General features: G+C 36.4%; 1 protein-coding gene across 1 annotated transcript in view; it reads right to left on the bottom strand.

Moving 5' to 3' along the window:
• Positions 1 to 1321: 1321 nt before the first annotated feature.
• The window catches only part of LOC146735406 (uncharacterized), a 76142-nt gene continuing 56714 nt past the window's right edge, over positions 1322 to 20749 (bottom strand). The window contains exons 15-23 of the mRNA XM_085506272.1: positions 8838 to 8917; positions 8555 to 8648; positions 8132 to 8214; positions 7216 to 7309; positions 6745 to 6921; positions 6477 to 6559; positions 3662 to 3758; positions 1839 to 2012; positions 1322 to 1539 (exon numbers count right to left, since the gene is read on the bottom strand). Of these exons, the coding sequence (XP_085362398.1) occupies positions 1322 to 1539; positions 1839 to 2012; positions 3662 to 3758; positions 6477 to 6559; positions 6745 to 6921; positions 7216 to 7309; positions 8132 to 8214; positions 8555 to 8648; positions 8838 to 8917 (1100 nt within the window). The remainder of the gene's footprint in view (positions 1540 to 1838; positions 2013 to 3661; positions 3759 to 6476; positions 6560 to 6744; positions 6922 to 7215; positions 7310 to 8131; positions 8215 to 8554; positions 8649 to 8837; positions 8918 to 20749) is intronic.

Below are 20749 nucleotides of genomic sequence, written 5' to 3'. Positions count from 1 at the left end.
TAAAATTGGGGAAGAAAGAAATAAACTGTTTACTGTATGCAGATGATTTAGTGTTAGTATCAGAAACTGAGGAAGGATTACAACAATGTTTTAATAAATTAAATATATATTCCAATAAATGGAATCTAGACGTAAACACTGCCAAAACAAAAATAATGATATTTAATAAAAATGGCAGATTGTTAAATACTAAATACAATTTTTATTACAATAATGAAGAAATAGATATAGTTAGTAATTACAAATATCTAGGCCTGGAATTTAAACCAAGTGGGAAGTTTGATTTAGCAAAGGTAAATTTGTACAAAAAAGCTGTTAAAGCATTCTTCTATATTAGAAAAACTATTAACACATCTACTAACATTAATGTGAACACATGGATCAATATTTTTGACCATGTCATTATACCAATACTAACATATGGGTGTGAAATTTGGGGAATTGAAAAATATACTGACAAAACACCAGTAGAAAAATTAAATCTAAAATTATGCAAGTTATTATTACAGATAAATCAATCATCCTCCAATCTAGCAGTAAGAGGAGAATTAGGCAGATACCCACTGTCAATATTTATCAAGAAAATGTTATTGAAATTTTGGTTAAGAACAAGCACAAAGAAAACAAATACTTTAGTCCATGAGGCAATGATGAGTACGATGGAAAATCAATCCTCATAGGCTAAGTCAATGCAAGAAATTACTGGTGAAAAAGAAGTGGGTAACTTTTGGAGTGGGAATGAAAATAACATTCAAGAAATTTGTAAACGTTTAGAGACTGACTATGATTCAAATTGGAAAAAAATTATAAATACAGATGGGACAGGGGAACAGAATAAACTAAGAACGTATAAATTATTCAAAACAGAATTTAAAATGTTAAGGATGGTGGAATAAGAAAAAGAATATGCAAACTAAGAATAAGTGACCATCCCTTAATGATTGAGAAAGGCAGGCACTTAAGGCCAAAGGTTAAAGTTGAACACAGGATCTGTACAAGATGCAACACAAATTCAATTGAGGATGAATTCCATTATGTTATGAAATGCCCACAACATATTACAATTAGGAGCAAATTGTTTGACTCAATTAAAAATAAAACTGTTAATTTCCATTTGATGGATGAAGATTCAAAATTTAAATACGTTATGGGCAACACTTCCACATTAATACAGCTTCGCATTTTTATAAAAGAAAGTATGGTAATGTGATACAGTAATTATCAATTCCCTAATTTTTCCAAGCCCTTTTGTTAAACTGTTTTAGTATGTTTTTGTTTATGTATTTAGGAATTTTTATCTAGTTAAAGATTGGACTATGTTCTATTCAAAATGAATAATGTCAATAAAGTTATAAATTATACCTTTACACACAGGACAGCATGATCCCTCTGGAATATGTGTCTGCAGACAATTGATATGTGGACATGTTTGGGTTGTACACTGCACAGTACCACTTTGACAACTACACTGAGTACATGTCTCGCCATTAACAACAAATGTGGAACCATCAGAAAATGTCTTCCCATTATAGAGACAGTCTGAGAATAAAAATATATCAGTGGTGAGCATACCCAACATGACTGCCACTTACATATATATGGTATATTCTGAATGCTATTCGTCAGTACTCAAACCTTGCAACATTAACGCAATAGGCTTCAGATCTTGTTGATAGCAAAAGAGCCACAAAGAGTGGTCTCCGCCACTCAAATAGTATCCCATTACTTTGACAAAAACACAGGAGAGAATAGAACTCTATTTGACAGTCATAAAGTTTTGTTCTCTCATTTTCAAAAAGATCTCAGTGACTGTTTGCGCTTCATATCTATTCCCATACCTGTACATTGTGAACAACAATCTCCAGGAAGCAATACACCATGCTGACATTCTACTTGACAGATTTGCTGACTGACACAGTCAACATTACCATCTATACAAGTACACTGTTTACAGCCATCTAATGTTGTCCATGTCTCACCAATACCATAATCCATATTGTCATAAAAACAACCTGTAATAGCAAATGATTGCACACTCACTGTGGATAAATGGTGAAATCATACACAAACCCAGCAAATGCAGTAAAAGAAAGTAAATATGTTCTGAGAGGATGTACAGGTACATAAAAGTAAGGAAAAGTTGAAATTCTGCAGAAATGCTTTGTAGATAAAAAGGCATGGCAGAATGTTTAGCGAGGGCACAGCAGTGTTCAATAGAAGCACTGTAGAGTGTTCAGGGGGGCAGATCAGTGTTCAGGGGGGCAGATCAGTGTTCAGGGGGGCAGATCAGTGTTCAGGGGGGGTACGGCAGAGTGTTCAGGGGGGGTACGGCAGAGTGTTCAGGGGGGGTACGGCAGAGTGTTCAGGGGAGGTACGGCAGAGTGTTCAGGGGAGGCACGGCAGAGTGTTCAGGGGAGGCACGGCAGAGTGTTCAGGGGAGGCACGGCAGAGTGTTCAGGGGAGGCACGGCAGAGTGTTCAGGGGAGGCACGGCAGAGTGTTCAGGGGAGGCAGGGCAGAGTGTTCAGGGGAGGCAGGGCAGAGTGTTCAGGGGAGGCAGGGCAGAGTGTTCAGGGGAGGCAGGGCAGAGTGTTCAGGGGAGGCAGGGCAGAGTGTTCAGGGGAGGCAGGGCAGAGTGTTCAGGGGAGGCAGGGCAGAGTGTTCAGGGGAGGCAGGGCAGAGTGTTCAGGGGAGGCAGGGCAGAGTGTTCAGGGGAGGCAGGGCAGAGTGTTCAGGGGAGGCAGGGCAGAGTGTTCAGGGGAGGCAGGGCAGAGTGTTCAGGGGAGGCAGGGCAGAGTGTTCAGGGGAGGCAGGGCAGAGTGTTCAGGGGAGGCAGGGCAGAGTGTTCAGGGGAGGCAGGGCAGAGTGTTCAGGGGAGGCAGGGCAGAGTGTTCAGGGGAGGCAGGGCAGAGTGTTCAGGGGAGGCAGGGCAGAGTGTTCAGGGGAGGCAGGGCAGAATGTTCAGGGGAGGCAGGGCAGAATGTTCAGGGGAGGCAGGGCAGAATGTTCAGGGGAGGCAGGGCAGAATGTTCAGGGGAGGCAGGGCAGAATGTTCAGGGGAGGCAGGGCAGAATGTTCAGGGGAGGCAGGGCAGAATGTTCAGGGGAGGCAGGGCAGAATGTTCAGGGGAGGCAGGGCAGAATGTTCAGGGGAGGCAGGGCAGAGTGTTCAGGGGAGGTATGGCAGTGTTCAGGGGGGCATGATATATTCATTCCCATGCAAATCAGATATAATTTTATTGAGTTGTGAGTTGCATGTTTACTGACTGACAAACACAATATTTCACTGTCTGATGCATGGCAGTGTTCAGGGGAGGCAGGGCAGAATGTTCAGGGGAGGCAGGGCAGAATGTTCAGGGGAGGCAGGGCAGAATGTTCAGGGGAGGCAGGGCAGAATGTTCAGGGGAGGCAGGGCAGAATGTTCAGGGGAGGCAGGGCAGAGTGTTCAGGGGAGGTATGGCAGTGTTCAGGGGGGCATGATATATTCATTCCCATGCAAATCAGATATAATTTTATTGAGTTGTGATATTAGTTTTGAGTTGCATGTTTACTGACTGACAAACACAATATTTCACTGTCTGATTGTTGGTTCTGTAAAATGAATTTTAAAATGAATGACAATGAATTTTCAAAAAAAAACAATAAAAAAATCAGCTCACTCACCATCAGCACAATTTTCACAGCAGGCACCAAGTAGTTTTATTGGATGACTGCAAGTTATATCTGGACATCTCATTGGATTACAACGAACAATACTCATCTATAAAAAGAAAACAAGTCTACTGGTCTCTACTCTATCATGAATACAGTAATGGAACTGTTACAGTGTAAGGCCTGCTTATCGCTAATGCGAGGGCACCCAAAGAACACTGGACAAGGGGTTCTTTCACTGCTAGAATGGGGTAGACAAGACAATACTACTGGAAATGAAATACACATACACCAAAATATCAAGTTAAAGCTCCTGGCTTTAATACCTCTCAAAATAATTACAAGACATAAAGCACAGAAAAATACAATGGATAAAGTCACTAAAATAAGGGATTGATTAGGGAAGTGTGCATTGATGATAACTCACAGTTCCAGGATGTAATAATGGACGACAGTTCTGCAACACAACAACGAAAAAATACAGGAGTCTTGCTTGCAGAGGAACGCTGGTATTCTGGAGGGCACCGCTGAAAGCAGGAGATCGCAGAGCAGTTCATACAAGTCTCACAGAATGATGGTTGTAGCCTGTATCACTTGTCACACCATATCGTAGCAGAACACACAGGAAAGCAAGTTGAAATGACGGACACCAAGTTGAAATGATGGACCACAACTGTCCTGAGTCTGTCCAATTTATAGGCATGATTCAGTGTCACCACCTGGGTTTCCACATGAGCCAATCAGAATGTAATCTTGCTAGCAGCTGTGTCACATAGGCAACTCAGTAGATCATAAACATCCTTTGTTATTCAAATAACAGCACACCTGGTAGATTCCAATTCTCCTTCCAAAGATGTAAACACCTTTTGTTATGTAAATCACAAGCACACCTGGTAGATTCCACTGTCCTTCCAGAGTTGAAAACAAGTATGACCTGCCAATCACCTTTATGACAGTTATCACAATGCACATTTCTTCCCATGTTTCCATGCACACTTCCATTTGCAGGGTTTGAGGTATTATGACAAAAACATAAAATAAAGGATGCTGACAGGAACAATAACTTATAGTCCATGTGTTAGGTTATATTTACTTATTGTTCTATTATCATTACTCATAGTTTATTTAATGATTTTTTTCTGTTATACTTGAAACAAAACTTTAGTTCACCCCTATGAAACCTCCTTGCGGCACCACATACAAATGTAGGTGAGAGCTCCTGTGTGTGCCTAACTAACCTGTTCAACTTGTGGCATTGTGAAGTTCCCACACCAATCGGAATAGGCAGTTTAAATTTTGTTTTATTTAGAAACCTTCTCTTAAATATGTTTATGTCACAATACAGTGTGCAATTTAGAAGATGTGTCATGTAATGGTACATGCAAAGTGGATCTCTCTGGGATATGAGGAACAAGCCATGCATGGCACAGTTATCAAATTTAAGATATATAGTTTTGTTTATAGTAATATAGCTGGAATATAACCATGTCAGGAATATGATTTTTTAACATTAAAATGATTGACATTTGTATCTGATCGTCAAACAAGTACTTGTCCATATTAAGAGATATTGCTCTGGAACAGTATTAAAATTCAGCCATTTTGAATACATGTAAATATATAACATGATGTATAACGAATATATAAAATTTAAATATAATAAGTCAAAGCATTTAAGAGATATGGCTCTAGAAGCACAATCATTATAACAAAATGGCCGCCAGTCAGCCATTTTGAATCCAATCTGAAAAATAAAATGACGAGCATCAGGAACCCGTAATGTCTAATGTATGTACCAAGTTTGAACGAAATCTACCCATAAATGCTTGATATTTGATGATTTTTTAGCACAAAAATGACCACCATTCGGCCATTTTGAATAGGATCGTCAAACCAATATATCTGTTTATCTATTGCATGATGTATAATGAATATTTAAAATTTGAAAATATTATCAGTCAAAACAAGTCGGAGATATGGGTCTAGAAGCCCATTGATTAAAACAAAATGGACGCCAGTCAGCCATTTTGAATCCGATCTGAAAAATAAATGATGTGCATCAGGAACCGGTAATGTCTAATATATGTACCAAGTTTGAACGAAATCCATCCATAAATGCCAGAAATGCTTGATATTTGATGATTGTTTAGCACAAAAAAGGCCACCATTTGGCCATTTTGAATAGGATCGTCAAACCAATATATCTGTCTATCTATGACATGATGTATAATGAATATTTAAAATTTGAACATAATCAGTGAAAGCAAGTCAGAGATATGGCACGAGAACCACATTCATTAATACAAAATGGCCGCCAGTCGGCTATTTTGAATCTTATCTGAAAAACAAAATTATTTGCATCAAGGTCCCATAATGTCTAATGTATATACCAAGTTTGAACAAAATCCATCTGTAAACAGCCGAGAAATGGTTGATTTTTAGGATTTTTTAGCACAAAAATGGCCGCCATTCGGCCATCTTGAATCAGATCGTGAAACAAAATGATGTGCATCAAGGTCCTATAATGTCTAATGTATATACCAAGTATGAACAAAATCCATCTGTAAACAGCCAAGAAATGCTTGATTTTGATGATTTTTAGCACAAAAATGGCCGCCATTCGGCCATCTTGAATCAGATCGTGAAACAAATTGACGTGCATATGTATAATATCATGTATGATGTATTTGTGAAGTTTGATTGTGATTAGTCCAGGCATTTCTAAGATACATGTCCGGACGCACGGACACACAAAGGTCAAAACATAAGTCCCCGTTTTCGGACTGCGTCCGAACGGGGACTAATAAAGGCAACATGTAATACTTACTGTACAAGAACATGTCAAACAAGGATTGGACATTGGAGTAAAGAAATCGCCATTAGCAAACTCCACACCTTCATACTCACATCCTGTTGAATTATAATACAAACTTATGATTAGCAACTGAATGACAATCTGATTGTAGCCAAAGTAATAAACAACTCTATATACATAATAGGAATAAATCAGTAAGATAAAATTCAATCCTGAACTAACTAAACAAGCCTGTAGATGTTTTAATGAAATCTATCAAGAGATCCAGAAGAAAACTTACCATTTCTACAACGAGCACAACATTCCCCAGTTGGGAGATACTGATCAAAGCATTTCAAGACAGGACAGTCTTCTGGACCTTGACATGTAACAGTACCATGCACACATACACAGTTTATACATTGATCTTTGTGAAAGCTTTCACCATTGCTAAGTATACGCCCTTCATATTCACAACCTACAATACAACCATCCACTCAGATTAATGTGTACAACAAACATCAATTATTTCATACAAAAGTGTGTTTTACTATCTATAACAATCACATGTCCTGAATCAATGTAAGAATGATATTGATCTTAGAAGTGAGGTATCTAAACCAACAAGTGAATCTTTTAAGATGTTTCAATATGGAAATCATTCTGTATCCAGCAACATTTCAATATATTAACGTCATCAACTTTAACAACAGTTTTAAACAATTATAAAAGCAAACAATCAATTATTGAAATATAAAAGTCAATTTATTACCTGCACATGCAGGACAACATTTGCCATCAGAAACCACAGGGTGTTGACAATCAACTTGTGAACATTCAATAACTGAACAAAATACGGTACCACTCTGAAGAAAACAAGTCAGTTGAACTTCATCAAAACAAAAACAAATTGACATGTAATATTCGTTTTTGAATAAAACCATGTTATATTAGAAATATTTACAAAACCTTTATTTCCATTGGCAAAACAGGAACATTACTGTCTAATTGTTGACTCCAATTTAAAACACCATCTGAGAAATAGGCAAGGGCACTTAGCCATTTTGAATCAATATCAAATCAAGAAACAAGTCATTCTAATATAGCATGATTAGTGTTTGTTTAGGGATATGACTATTTTGTTTAGAAAGATGTATAATAATAAGGTTACTAAGAGAACACCCCAATGCATGCACTCAAGGAAGTCACATCCTATTCCTGCTATATTGTTATTGTGCATACATTACAGTATCCTCACAACCTCATAATATTTAATGAAATCATGACCATATATGATGACTTGATATTTCAGTCATATAACTTGTACTAGATAACTTGTTACGCTCATTGGCCCAGACCATCTATGTTTCAAGTTTCATTGAAATTAACTTTAGGACAAATTATTAAGTATTAATTTCCATAAGATATATCAGGTTTACCGGTTGATTTGCATATCAAATCTGAGTTATTTGGGAAGTGAGTATGCATAACAAGGATTACAACTGTGTTGTGAGTTGATAACTGTATTACACAACAATGCCACCAGAGAGAATAGAACTACAACATTCAAAATGCAACAATTGAAACAGAAAATCTCATTGGTCTCCCATCTGCTGTGGCTTCTTGGTAATTAGAAATTGACAAATGAGTTAGATGGTAAGTGAGTATAACTAGGATTAATAACTTACCTGACAGCTACAAGAAGAACATGGATCTCCATTTGGTGAGAATATTTCACCATTTTCAACTTCAATCCCAAGATACAAACAACCTGTAATTAATGACCATATTGGAAATCAAGTAATCATTAATTGGTTTAAGTTAAGTTGTCATTAAGTGAATTTGGGCCAAAACATAAGTCCACAAAATGACAAAAATATCGAAGCATTTTTCAAAAACACCATTTTTAAAAATAAAAGAAACATATTATTGTCACAAAATGAATAAATCTGAGAGAGAACCTCTCAAGGTACATTTGTAGTGAGTATGAAACACATACAGCTAATGGTTTCTGTGAAGAAGTCAAAAGTTGATGCCAACTGGTGACAACAATCAGTATTACGAATAGTTCAGTTGAACAACAGCAATAACGCTTTTTTGTGTTTATTTACCTTGACATAGAGGGCAGCAGTGACCATGTGGCGTGGACGGATGTGAACATGATGTATCAGGACATGGTAGTGGAATGCATGTAATAACACTATGCTAAAAGAGAACACCAGCATTAGAGATTTAATGTAACAATAACCAACATTTCTATATAAATGTCATTTAACTAAAAAGTTTATTGATGTTAATAATGTTTCCCAACCTTTACAAATTTTGTGTGCCATGGCTTTGATATATGACGGGAAAAGTGACGTAACACACATATCAGTTTATTCATACAATTACCTGACATGTACACGATGTGCAGCTATCCAGTTGCCATACGGAACTGTCATGGTAACTAATTCCATTTTCATCTGTGCAGTCTAATGGAAGTTGACAACATGAAAACATAGTCATTATGGGTATTGAATGGTGTACCAGTAGCCAGTCAGACTAGTCATGATTTATTACTGTCAGACTAGTCAGGATTTATTACCGTCAGACGAGTCAGGATTTATTACCGTCAGACGAGTCAGGATCCATTACTGTCAGACTAGTCAGGATTTATTACTGTCATATTAGTCAGGATTTATTAATGTCAGATTAGTCAGGATCCATTACCGTCAGACAAGTCAGGATTTATTACTGTCAGACAAGTCAGGATTTATTACTGTCAGACAAGTCAGGATTCATTACAGTCAGACATGTCAAGATTCATTACTGTCAGATTAGTCAGGATTTATTACTGTCAGATTAGTCAGGATCCATTACTGTCAGACAAGTCGGGATTTATTACTGTCAGACTAGTCAGGATTTATTACTGTCAGACTAGTCAGGATTTATTACTGTCAGACTAGTCAGGATTGATTACTGTCAGACTAGTCAGGATTTATTACTGTCAGATTAGTCAGGATTTATTACTGTCAGATTAGTCAGGATTTACTACTGTCAGACTAGTCAGAATTTATTACTGTCAGACTAGTCAGGATTTATTACTGTCAGACAAGTCAGGATTCATTACAGTCAGACATATCAAGATTCATTACTGTCAGATTAGTCAGGATTTATTACTGTCAGATTAGTCAGGATCCATTACTGTCAGATTAGTCAGGATCCATTACTGTCAGACAAGTCGGGATTTATTACTGTCAGACTAGTCAGGATTTATTACTGTCAGACTAGTCAGGATTTAGTACTGTCAGACTAGTCATGATTTATTACTGTCAGACTAGTCAGGATTTATTACTGTCAGACTAGTCAGGATTTATTACTGTCAGACTAGTCAGGATTTATTACTGTCAGATTAGTCAGGATTTATTACTGTCAGATTAGTCAGGATTTATTACTGTCAGACAAGTCAGGATGTATTACTGTCAGACTAGTCAGGATTTATTACTGTTAGATTAGTCAGGATTTATTACTGTCAGATGAGTCAGGATCCATTACTGTCAGACAAGTCAGGATTTATTACTGTCAGACAAGTCAGGATTTATTACTGACAGATTAGTCAGGATTTATTACTGTCAGACTAGTCAGGATTTATTACTGTCAGACAAGTCAGGATTCATTACAGTCAGACATGTCAAGATTCATTACTGTCAGATTAGTCAGGATTTATTACTGTCAGATTAGTCAGGATCCATTACTGTCAGACAAGTCAGGATTTATTACTGTCAGACTAGTCAGGATTTATTACTGTCAGACTAGTCAGGATTTATTACTGTCAGATGAGTCAGGATTTATTACTGTCAGACTAGTCAGGATTTATTACTGTCAGACTAGTCAGGATTTATTACTGTCAGACTAGTCAGGATTTATTACTGTCAGATTAGTCAGGATTTATTACTGTCAGATTAGTCAGGATTTATTTCTGTCAGATTAGTCAGGATTTATTACTGTCAGACTAGTCAGGATTTATTACGGTCAGACTAGTCAGAATTTATTACTGTCAGATTAGTCAGGATTTATTACTGTCAGATTAGTCAGGATTTATTACTGTCAGACAAGTCAGGATTTATTACTGTCAGACTAGTCAGGATTTATTACTGTCAGATTAGTCAGGATTTATTACTGTCAGATTAGTCAGGATTTATTACCATCAGATTAGTCAGGATTTATTACCGTCAGACTAGTCAGGATTTATTACTGTCAGATTAGTCAGGATTTATTACTGTCAGATGAGTCAGGATCCATTACTGTCAGACAAGTCAGGATTTATTACTGTCAAACAAGTCAGGATTTATTACTGTCAGACTAGTCAGGATTTATTACTGTCAGACTAGTCAGGATTTATTACTGTCAGATTAGTCAGGATTTATTACTGTCAGATTAGTCAGGATTTATTACCATCAGATTAGTCAGGATTTATTACCGTCAGACTAGTCAGGATTTATTACTGTCAGATTAGTCAGGATTTATTACTGTCAGATGAGTCAGGATCCATTACTGTCAGACAAGTCAGGATTTATTACTGTCATACAAGTCAGGATTTATTACTGTCAGACTAGTCAGGATTTATTACTGTCAGACTAGTCAGGATTTATTACTGTCAGACTAGTCAGGATTTATTACTGTCAGACTAGTCAGGATTCATTACTGTCATATTAGTCAGGATTTATTACTGTCAGATTAGCCAGGATTTATTACCATCAGATTAGCCAGGATTTATTACTGTCAGACTAGTCAGGATTTATTACTGTCAGATTAGTCAGGATTTATTACTGTCAGATGAGTCAGGATCCATTACTGTCAGACAAGTCAGGATTTATTACTGTCAGATGAGTCAGGATTTATTACTGTCAGACTAGTCAGGATTTATTACTGTCAGACTAGTCAGGATTTATTACTGTCAGACTAGTCAGGATTTATTACTGTCAGATTAGTCAGGATTTATTACTGTCAGATTAGTCAGGATTTATTTCTGTCAGATTAGTCAGGATTTATTTCTGTCAGATTAGTCAGGATTTATTACTGTCAGACTAGTCAGGATTTATTACGGTCAGACTAGTCAGAATTTATTACTGTCAGATTAGTCAGGATTTATTACTGTCAGACAAGTCAGGATTTATTACTGTCAGACTAGTCAGGATTTATTACTGTCAGATTAGTCAGGATTTATTACTGTCAGATTAGTCAGGATTTATTACCATCAGATTAGTCAGGATTTATTACTGTCACACTAGTCAGGATTTATTACTGTCAGATTAGTCAGGATTTATTACTGTCAGATTAGTCAGGATACATTACTGTCAGACAAGTCGGGATTTATTACTGTCAGACTAGTCAGGATTTATTACTGTCAGACAAGTCAGGATTTATTACTGTCAGACTAGTCAGGATTCATTACTGTCATATTAGTCAGGATTTATTACTGTCAGATTAGCCAGGATTTATTACCATCAGATTAGCCAGGATTTATTATTGTCAGACTAGTCAGGATTTATTACTGTCAGATTAGTCAGGATTTATTACTGTCAGATGAGTCAGGATCCATTACTGTCAGACAAGTCAGGATTTATTACTGTCAGATGAGTCAGGATTTATTACTGTCAGACTAGTCAGGATTTATTACTGTCAGACTAGTCAGGATTTATTACTGTCAGACTAGTCAGGATTTATTACTGTCAGATTAGTCAGGATTTATTACTGTCAGATTAGTCAGGATTTATTTCTGTCAGATTAGTCAGGATTTATTTCTGTCAGATTAGTCAGGATTTATTACTGTCAGACTAGTCAGGATTTATTACGGTCAGACTAGTCAGAATTTATTACTGTCAGATTAGTCAGGATTTATTACTGTCAGACAAGTCAGGATTTATTACTGTCAGACTAGTCAGGATTTATTACTGTCAGATTAGTCAGGATTTATTACTGTCAGATTAGTCAGGATTTATTACCATCAGATTAGTCAGGATTTATTACTGTCAGACTAGTCAGGATTTATTACTGTCAGATTAGTCAGGATTTATTACTGTCAGATGAGTCAGGATCCATTACTGTCAGACAAGTCAGGATTTATTACTGTCAAACAAGTCAGGATTTATTACTGTCAGACTAGTCAGGATTTATTACTGTCAGACTAGTCAGGATTTATTACTGTCAGATTAGTCAGGATTTATTACTGTCAGATTAGTCAGGATTTATTTCTGTCAGATTAGTCAGGATTTATTACTGTCAGACAAGTCAGGATTTATTACTGTCAGACTAGTCAGGATTCATTACTGTCATATTAGTCAGGATTTATTACTGTCAGATTAGCCAGGATTTATTACCATCAGATTAGTCAGGATTTATTACTGTCAGACTAGTCAGGATTTATTACTGTCAGATTAGTCAGGATTTATTACTGTCAGATGAGTCAGGATCCATTACTGTCAGACAAGTCAGGATTTATTACTGTCAGACTAGTCAGGATTTATTACTGTCAGACTAGTCAGGATTTATTACTGTCAGACTAGTCAGGATTTATTACTGTCAGATTAGTCAGGATTTATTACTGTCAGATAAGTCAGGATTTATTTCTGTCAGATTAATCAGGATTTATTACTGTCAGACTAGTCAGGATTTATTACGGTCAGACTAGTCAGAATTTATTACTGTCAGATTAGTCAGGATTTATTACTGTCAGATTAGTCAGGATTTATTACTGTCAGACAAGTCAGGATTTATTACTGTCAGACTAGTTAGGATTTATTACTGTCAGATTAGTCAGGATTTATTACTGTCAGATTAGTCAGGATTTATTACCATCAGATTAGTCAGGATTTATTACTGTCAGACTAGTCAGGATTTATTACTGTCAGATTAGTCAGGATTTATTACTGTCAGATGAGTCAGGATCCATTACTGTCAGACAAGTCAGGATTTATTACTGTCAGACTAGTCAGGATTTATTACTGTCAGACTAGTCAGAATTTATTACTGTCAGATTAGTCAGGATTTATTACTGTCAGATTAGTCAGGATTTATTACTGTCAGACAAGTCAGGATTTATTACTGTCAGACTAGTCAGGATTTATTACTGTCAGATTAGTCAGGATTTATTACTGTCAGATTAGTCAGGATTTATTACTGTCAGACAAGTCTGGATTTATTACTGTCAGATTAGTCGTCAGGATTTATTACTGTCAGACTAGTCAGGATTTATTACTGTCAGACAAGTCAGGATTCATTACAGTCAGACATGTCAAGATTCATTACTGTCAGATTAGTCAGGATCCATTACTGTCAGACAAGTCGGGATTTATTACTGTCAGACTAGTCAGGATTTATTACTGTCAGACTAGTCAGGATTTATTACTGTCAGACTAGTCAGGATTTATTACTGTCAGACTAGTCAGGATTTATTACTGTCAGATTAGTCAGGATTTATTACTGTCAGATTAGTCAGGATTTATTTCTGTCAGATTAGTCAGGATTTATTACTGTCAGACAAGTCAGGATTTATTACTGTCAGACAAGTCAGGATTTATTACTGTCAGACTAGTCAGGATTCAATACTGTCAGATTAGTCAGGATTTATTACTGTCAGATTAGTCAGGATTTATTACCATCAGATTAGTCAGGATTTATTACTGTCAGATTAGTCAGGATTTATTACTGTCAGACAAGTCAGGATTTATTACTGTCAGACTAGTCAGGATTTATTACTGTCAGATTAGTCAGGATTTATTACTGTCAGATTAGTCAGGATTTATTACCATCAGATTAGTCAGGATTTATTACTGTCAGACTAGTCAGGATTTATTACTGTCAGATTAGTCAGGATTTATTACTGTCAGATGAGTCAGCAGCCATTACTGTCAGACAAGTCAGGATTTATTACTGTCAGACTAGTCAGGATTTATTACTGTCAGACTAGTCAGGATTTATTACTGTCAGACTAGTCAGAATTTATTACTGTCAGATTAGTCAGGATTTATTACTGTCAGATGAGTCAGGATTTATTACTGTCAGACAAGTCAGGATTTATTACTGTCAGACTAGTCAGGATTTATTACTGTCAGATTAGTCAGGATTTATTACTGTCAGATTAGTCAGGATTTATTACCATCAGATTAGTCAGGATTTATTACTGTCAGACTAGTCAGGATTTATTACTGTCATATTAGTCAGGATTTATTACTGTCAGATGAGTCAGGATCCATTACTGTCAGACCAGACAAGTCAGGATTTAGTACTGTCAGACAAGTCAGGATTTATTACTGTCAGACAAGTCTGGATTTATTACTGTCAGATTAGTCGTCAGGATTTATTACTGTCAGACTAGTCAGGATTTATTACTGTCAGACAAGTCAGGATTCATTACAGTCAGACATGTCAAGATTCATTACTGTCAGATTAGTCAGGATACATTACTGTCAGACAAGTCGGGATTTATTACTGTCAGACTAGTCAGGATTTATTACTGTCAGACTAGTCAGGATTTATTACTGTCAGATTAGTCAGGATTTATTACTGTCAGATTAGTCAGGATTTATTACTGTCAGATTAGTCAGGATTTATTTCTGTCAGATTAGTCAGGATTTATTACTGTCAGACAAGTCAGGATGTATTACTGTCAGACAAGTCAGGATTTATTACTGTCAGACTAGTCAGGATTCATTACTGTCAGATTAGTCAGGATTTATTACTGTCAGATTAGTCAGGATTTATTACCATCAGATTAGTCAGGATTTATTACTGTCAGACTAGTCAGGATTTATTACTGTCAGACAAGTCTGGATTTATTACTGTCAGATGAGTCAGGATCCATTACTGTCAGACAAGTCAGGATTTATTACTGTCAGACTAGTCAGCATTTATTACTGTCAGATTAGTCAGGATTTATTACTGTCAGATTAGTCAGGATTTATTACCATCAGATTAGTCAGGATTTATTTCTGTCAGATTAGTCAGGATTTATTTCTGTCAGATTAGTCAGGATTTATTACTGTCAGACAAGTCAGGATTTATTACTGTCAGACTAGTCAGGATTTATTACTGTCAGATTAGTCAGGATTTATTACTGTCAGATTAGTCAGGATTTATTACCATCAGATTAGTCAGGATTTATTACTGTCAGACTAGTCAGGATTTATTACTGTCAGATTAGTCAGGATTTATTACTGTCAGATGAGTCAGGATCCATTACTGTCAGACCAGACAAGTCAGGATTTATTACTGTCAGACAAGTCAGGATTTATTACTGTCAGACAAGTCTGGATTTATTACTGTCAGATTAGTCGTCAGGATTTATTACTGTCAGACAAGTCAGGATTTATTACTGTCAGACTAGTCAGCATTTATTACTGTCAGATTAGTCAGGATTTATTACTGTCAGATTAGTCAGGATTTATTACCATCAGATTAGTCAGGATTTATTACTGTCAGACTAGTCAGGATTTATTACTGTCAGATTAGTCAGGATTTATTACTGTCAGATGAGTCAGGATCCATTACTGTCAGACCAGACAAGTCAGGATTTATTACTGTCAGACAAGTCAGGATTTATTACTGTCAGACAAGTCTGGATTTATTACTGTCAGATTAGTCGTCAGGATTTATTACTGTCAGACTAGTCAGGATTTATTACTGTCAGACAAGTCAGGATTCATTACAGTCAGACATGTCAAGATTCATTACTGTCAGATTAGTCAGGATCCATTACTGTCAGACAAGTCGGGATTTATTACTGTCAGACTAGTCAGGATTTATTACTGTCAGACTAGTCAGGATTTATTACTGTCAGACTAGTCAGGATTTATTACTGTCAGACTAGTCAGGATTTATTACTGTCAGACTAGTCAGGATTTATTACTGTCAGATTAGTCAGGATTTATTTCTGTCAGATTAGTCAGGATTTATTACTGTCAGACAAGTCAGGATTTATTACTGTCAGACAAGTCAGGATTTATTACTGTCAGACTAGTCAGGATTCAATACTGTCAGATTAGTCAGGATTTATTACTGTCAGATTAGTCAGGATTTATTACCATCAGATTAGTCAGGATTTATTACTGTCAGATTAGTCAGGATTTATTACTGTCAGACAAGTCAGGATTTATTACTGTCAGACTAGTCAGGATTTATTACTGTCAGATTAGTCAGGATTTATTACTGTCAGATTAGTCAGGATTTATTACTGTCAGATGAGTCAGGATCCATTACTGTCAGACAAGTCAGGATTTATTACTGTCAGACTAGTCAGGATTTATTACTGTCAGACTAGTCAGGATTTATTACTGTCAGACTAGTCAGAATTTATTACTGTCAGATTAGTCAGGATTTATTACTGTCAGATTAGTCAGGATTTATTACTGTCAGACAAGTCAGGATTTATTACTGTCAGACTAGTCAGGATTTATTACTGTCAGATTAGTCAGGATTTATTACTGTCAGATTAGTCAGGATTTATTACCATCAGATTAGTCAGGATTTATTACTGTCAGACTAGTCAGGATTTATTACTGTCAGATTAGTCAGGATTTATTACTGTCAGATGAGTCAGGATCCATTACTGTCAGACCAGACAAGTCAGGATTTATTACTGTCAGACAAGTCAGGATTTATTACTGTCAGACAAGTCTGGATTTATTACTGTCAGATTAGTCGTCAGGATTTATTACTGTCAGACTAGTCAGGATTTATTACTGTCAGACAAGTCGGGATTCATTACAGTCAGACATGTCAAGATTCATTACTGTCAGATTAGTCAGGATCCATTACTGTCAGACAAGTCGGGATTTATTACTGTCAGACTAGTCAGGATTTATTACTGTCAGACTAGTCAGGATTTATTACTGTCAGACTAGTCAGGATTTATTACTGTCAGATTAGTCAGGATTTATTACTGTCAGATTAGTCAGGATTTATTTCTGTCAGATTAGTCAGGATTTATTACTGTCAGACTAGTCAGAATTTATTACTGTCAGATTAGTCAGGATTTATTACTGTCAGATTAGTCAGGATTTATTACTGTCAGACAAGTCAGGATTTATTACTGTCAGACTAGTCAGGATTTATTACTGTCAGATTAGTCAGGATTTATTACTGTCAGATTAGTCAGGATTTATTACCATCAGATTAGTCAGGATTTATTACTGTCAGACTAGTCAGGATTTATTACTGTCAGATTAGTCAGGATTTATTACTGTCAGATGAGTCAGGATCCATTACTGTCAGACCAGACAAGTCAGGATTTATTACTGTCAGACAAGTCAGGATTTATTACTGTCAGACAAGTCTGGATTTATTACTGTCAGATTAGTCGTCAGGATTTATTACTGTCAGACTAGTCAGGATTTATTACTGTCAGACAAGTCGGGATTCATTACAGTCAGACATGTCAAGATTCATTACTGTCAGATTAGTCAGGATCCATTACTGTCAGACAAGTCGGGATTTATTACTGTCAGACTAGTCAGGATTTATTACTGTCAGACTAGTCAGGATTTATTACTGTCAGACTAGTCAGGATTTATTACTGTCAGATTAGTCAGGATTTATTACTGTCAGATTAGTCAGGATTTATTTCTGTCAGATTAGTCAGGATTTATTACTGTCAGACAAGTCAGGATTTATTACTCTCAGACAAGTCAGGATTTATTACTGTCAGACTAGTCAGGATTCATTACTGTCAGATTAGTCAGGATTTATTACTGTCAGATTAGTCAGGATTTATTACCATCAGATTAGTCAGGATTTATTACTGTCAGACTAGTCAGGATTTATTACTGTCAGATTAGTCAGGATTTATTACTGTCAGATGAGTCAGGATCCATTACTGTCAGACAAGTCAGGATTTATTACTGTCAGACTAGTCAGGATTTATTACTGTCAGACTAGTCAGGATTTATTACTGTCAGATTAGTCAGGATTTATTACTGTCAGATTAGTCAGGATTTATTACGGTCAGATTAGTCAGGATTTATTACTGTCAGACTAGTCAGGATTTATTACGGTCAGACTAGTCAGAATTTATTACTGTCAGATTAGTCAGGATTTATTACTGTCAGATTAGTCAGGATTTATTACTGTCAGATGAGTCAGGATCCATTACTGTCAGACAAGTCAGGATTTATTACTGTCAGACTAGTCAGGATTTATTACTGTCAGACTAGTCAGGATTTATTACTGTCAGATTAGTCAGGATTTATTACTGTCAGATTAGTCAGGATTTATTTCTGTCAGATTAGTCAGGATTTATTACTGTCAGACTAGTCAGGATTTATTACGGTCAGATGAGTCAGGATCCATTACTGTCAGACAAGTCAGGATTTATTACTGTCAGACTAGTCAGGATTTATTACTGTCAGACTAGTCAGGATTTATTACTGTCAGACTAGTCAGAATTTATTACTGTCAGATTAGTCAGGATTTATTACTGTCAGATTAGTCAGGATTTATTACTGTCAGACAAGTCAGGATTTATTACTGTCAGACTAGTCAGGATTTATTACTGTCAGATTAGTCAGGATTTATTACTGTCAGATTAGTCAGGATTTATTACCATCAGATTAGTCAGGATTTATTACTGTCAGACTAGTCAGGATTTATTACTGTCAGATTAGTCAGGATTTATTACTGTCAGATGAGTCAGGATCCATTACTGTCAGTCCAGACAAGTCAGGATTTATTACTGTCAGACAAGTCAGGATTTATTACTGTCAGACAAGTCTGGATTTATTACTGTCAGATTAGTCGTCAGGATTTATTACTGTCAGACTAGTCAGGATTTATTACTGTCAGACAAGTCGGGATTCATTACAGTCAGACATGTCAAGATTCATTACTGTCAGATTAGTCAGGATCCATTACTGTCAGACAAGTCGGGATTTATTACTGTCAGACTAGTCAGGATTTATTACTGTCAGACTAGTCAGGATTTATTACTGTCAGACTAGTCAGGATTTATTACTGTCAGATTAGTCAGGATTTATTACTGTCAGATTAGTCAGGATTTATTTCTGTCAGATTAGTCAGGATTTATTACTGTCAGACAAGTCTGGATTTATTACTGTCAGATTAGTCGTCAGGATTTATTACTGTCAGACTAGTCAGGATTTATTACTGTCAGACAAGTCGGGATTCATTACAGTCAGACATGTCAAGATTCATTACTGTCAGATTAGTCAGGATCCATTACTGTCAGACAAGTCGGGATTTATTACTGTCAGACTAGTCAGGATTTATTACTGTCAGACTAGTCAGGATTTATTACTGTCAGACTAGTCAGGATTTATTACTGTCAGACTAGTCAGAATTTATTACTGTCAGATTAGTCAGGATTTATTACTGTCAGATTAGTCAGGATTTATTACTGTCAGACAAGTCAGGATTTATTACTGTCAGACTAGTCAGGATTTATTACTGTCAGATTAGTCAGGATTTATTACTGTCAGATTAGTCAGGATTTATTACCATCAGATTAGTCAGGATTTATTACTGTCAGACTAGTCAGGATTTATTACTGTCAGATTAGTCAGGATTTATTACTGTCAGATGAGTCAGGATCCATTACTGTCAGACCAGACAAGTCAGGATTTATTACTGTCAGACAAGTCAGGATTTATTACTGTCAGACAAGTCTGGATTTATTACTGTCAGATTAGTCGTCAGGATTTATTACTGTCAGACTAGTCAGGATTTATTACTGTCAGACAAGTCGGGATTCATTACAGTCAGACATGTCAAGATTCATTACTGTCAGATTAGTCAGGATCCATTACTGTCAGACAAGTCGGGATTTATTACTGTCAGACTAGTCAGGATTTATTACTGTCAGACTAGTCAGGATTTATTACTGTCAGACTAGTCAGGATTTATTACTGTCAGATTAGTCAGGATTTATTACTGTCAGATTAGTCAGGATTTATTTCTGTCAGATTAGTCAGGATTTATTACTGTCAGACAAGTCAGGATTTATTACTCTCAGACAAGTCAGGATTTATTACTGTCAGACTAGTCAGGATTCATTACTGTCAGATTAGTCAGGATTTATTACTGTCAGATTAGTCAGGATTTATTACCATCAGATTAGTCAGGATTTATTACTGTCAGACTAGTCAGGATTTATTACTGTCAGATTAGTCAGGATTTATTACTGTCAGATGAGTCAGGATCCATTACTGTCAGACAAGTCAGGATTTATTACTGTCAGACTAGTCAGGATTTATTACTGTCAGACTAGTCAGGATTTATTACTGTCAGATTAGTCAGGATTTATTACTGTCAGA

This window comes from Saccoglossus kowalevskii, chromosome 12 (genome assembly GCF_978046115.1).
Source record: "Saccoglossus kowalevskii chromosome 12, keSacKowa6.1, whole genome shotgun sequence".
Lineage (NCBI taxonomy): Eukaryota > Metazoa > Hemichordata > Enteropneusta > Harrimaniidae > Saccoglossus > Saccoglossus kowalevskii.
Note: the sequence above shows the minus strand (reverse complement) of the source record. Positions and strands in the feature narration are given on the sequence as shown.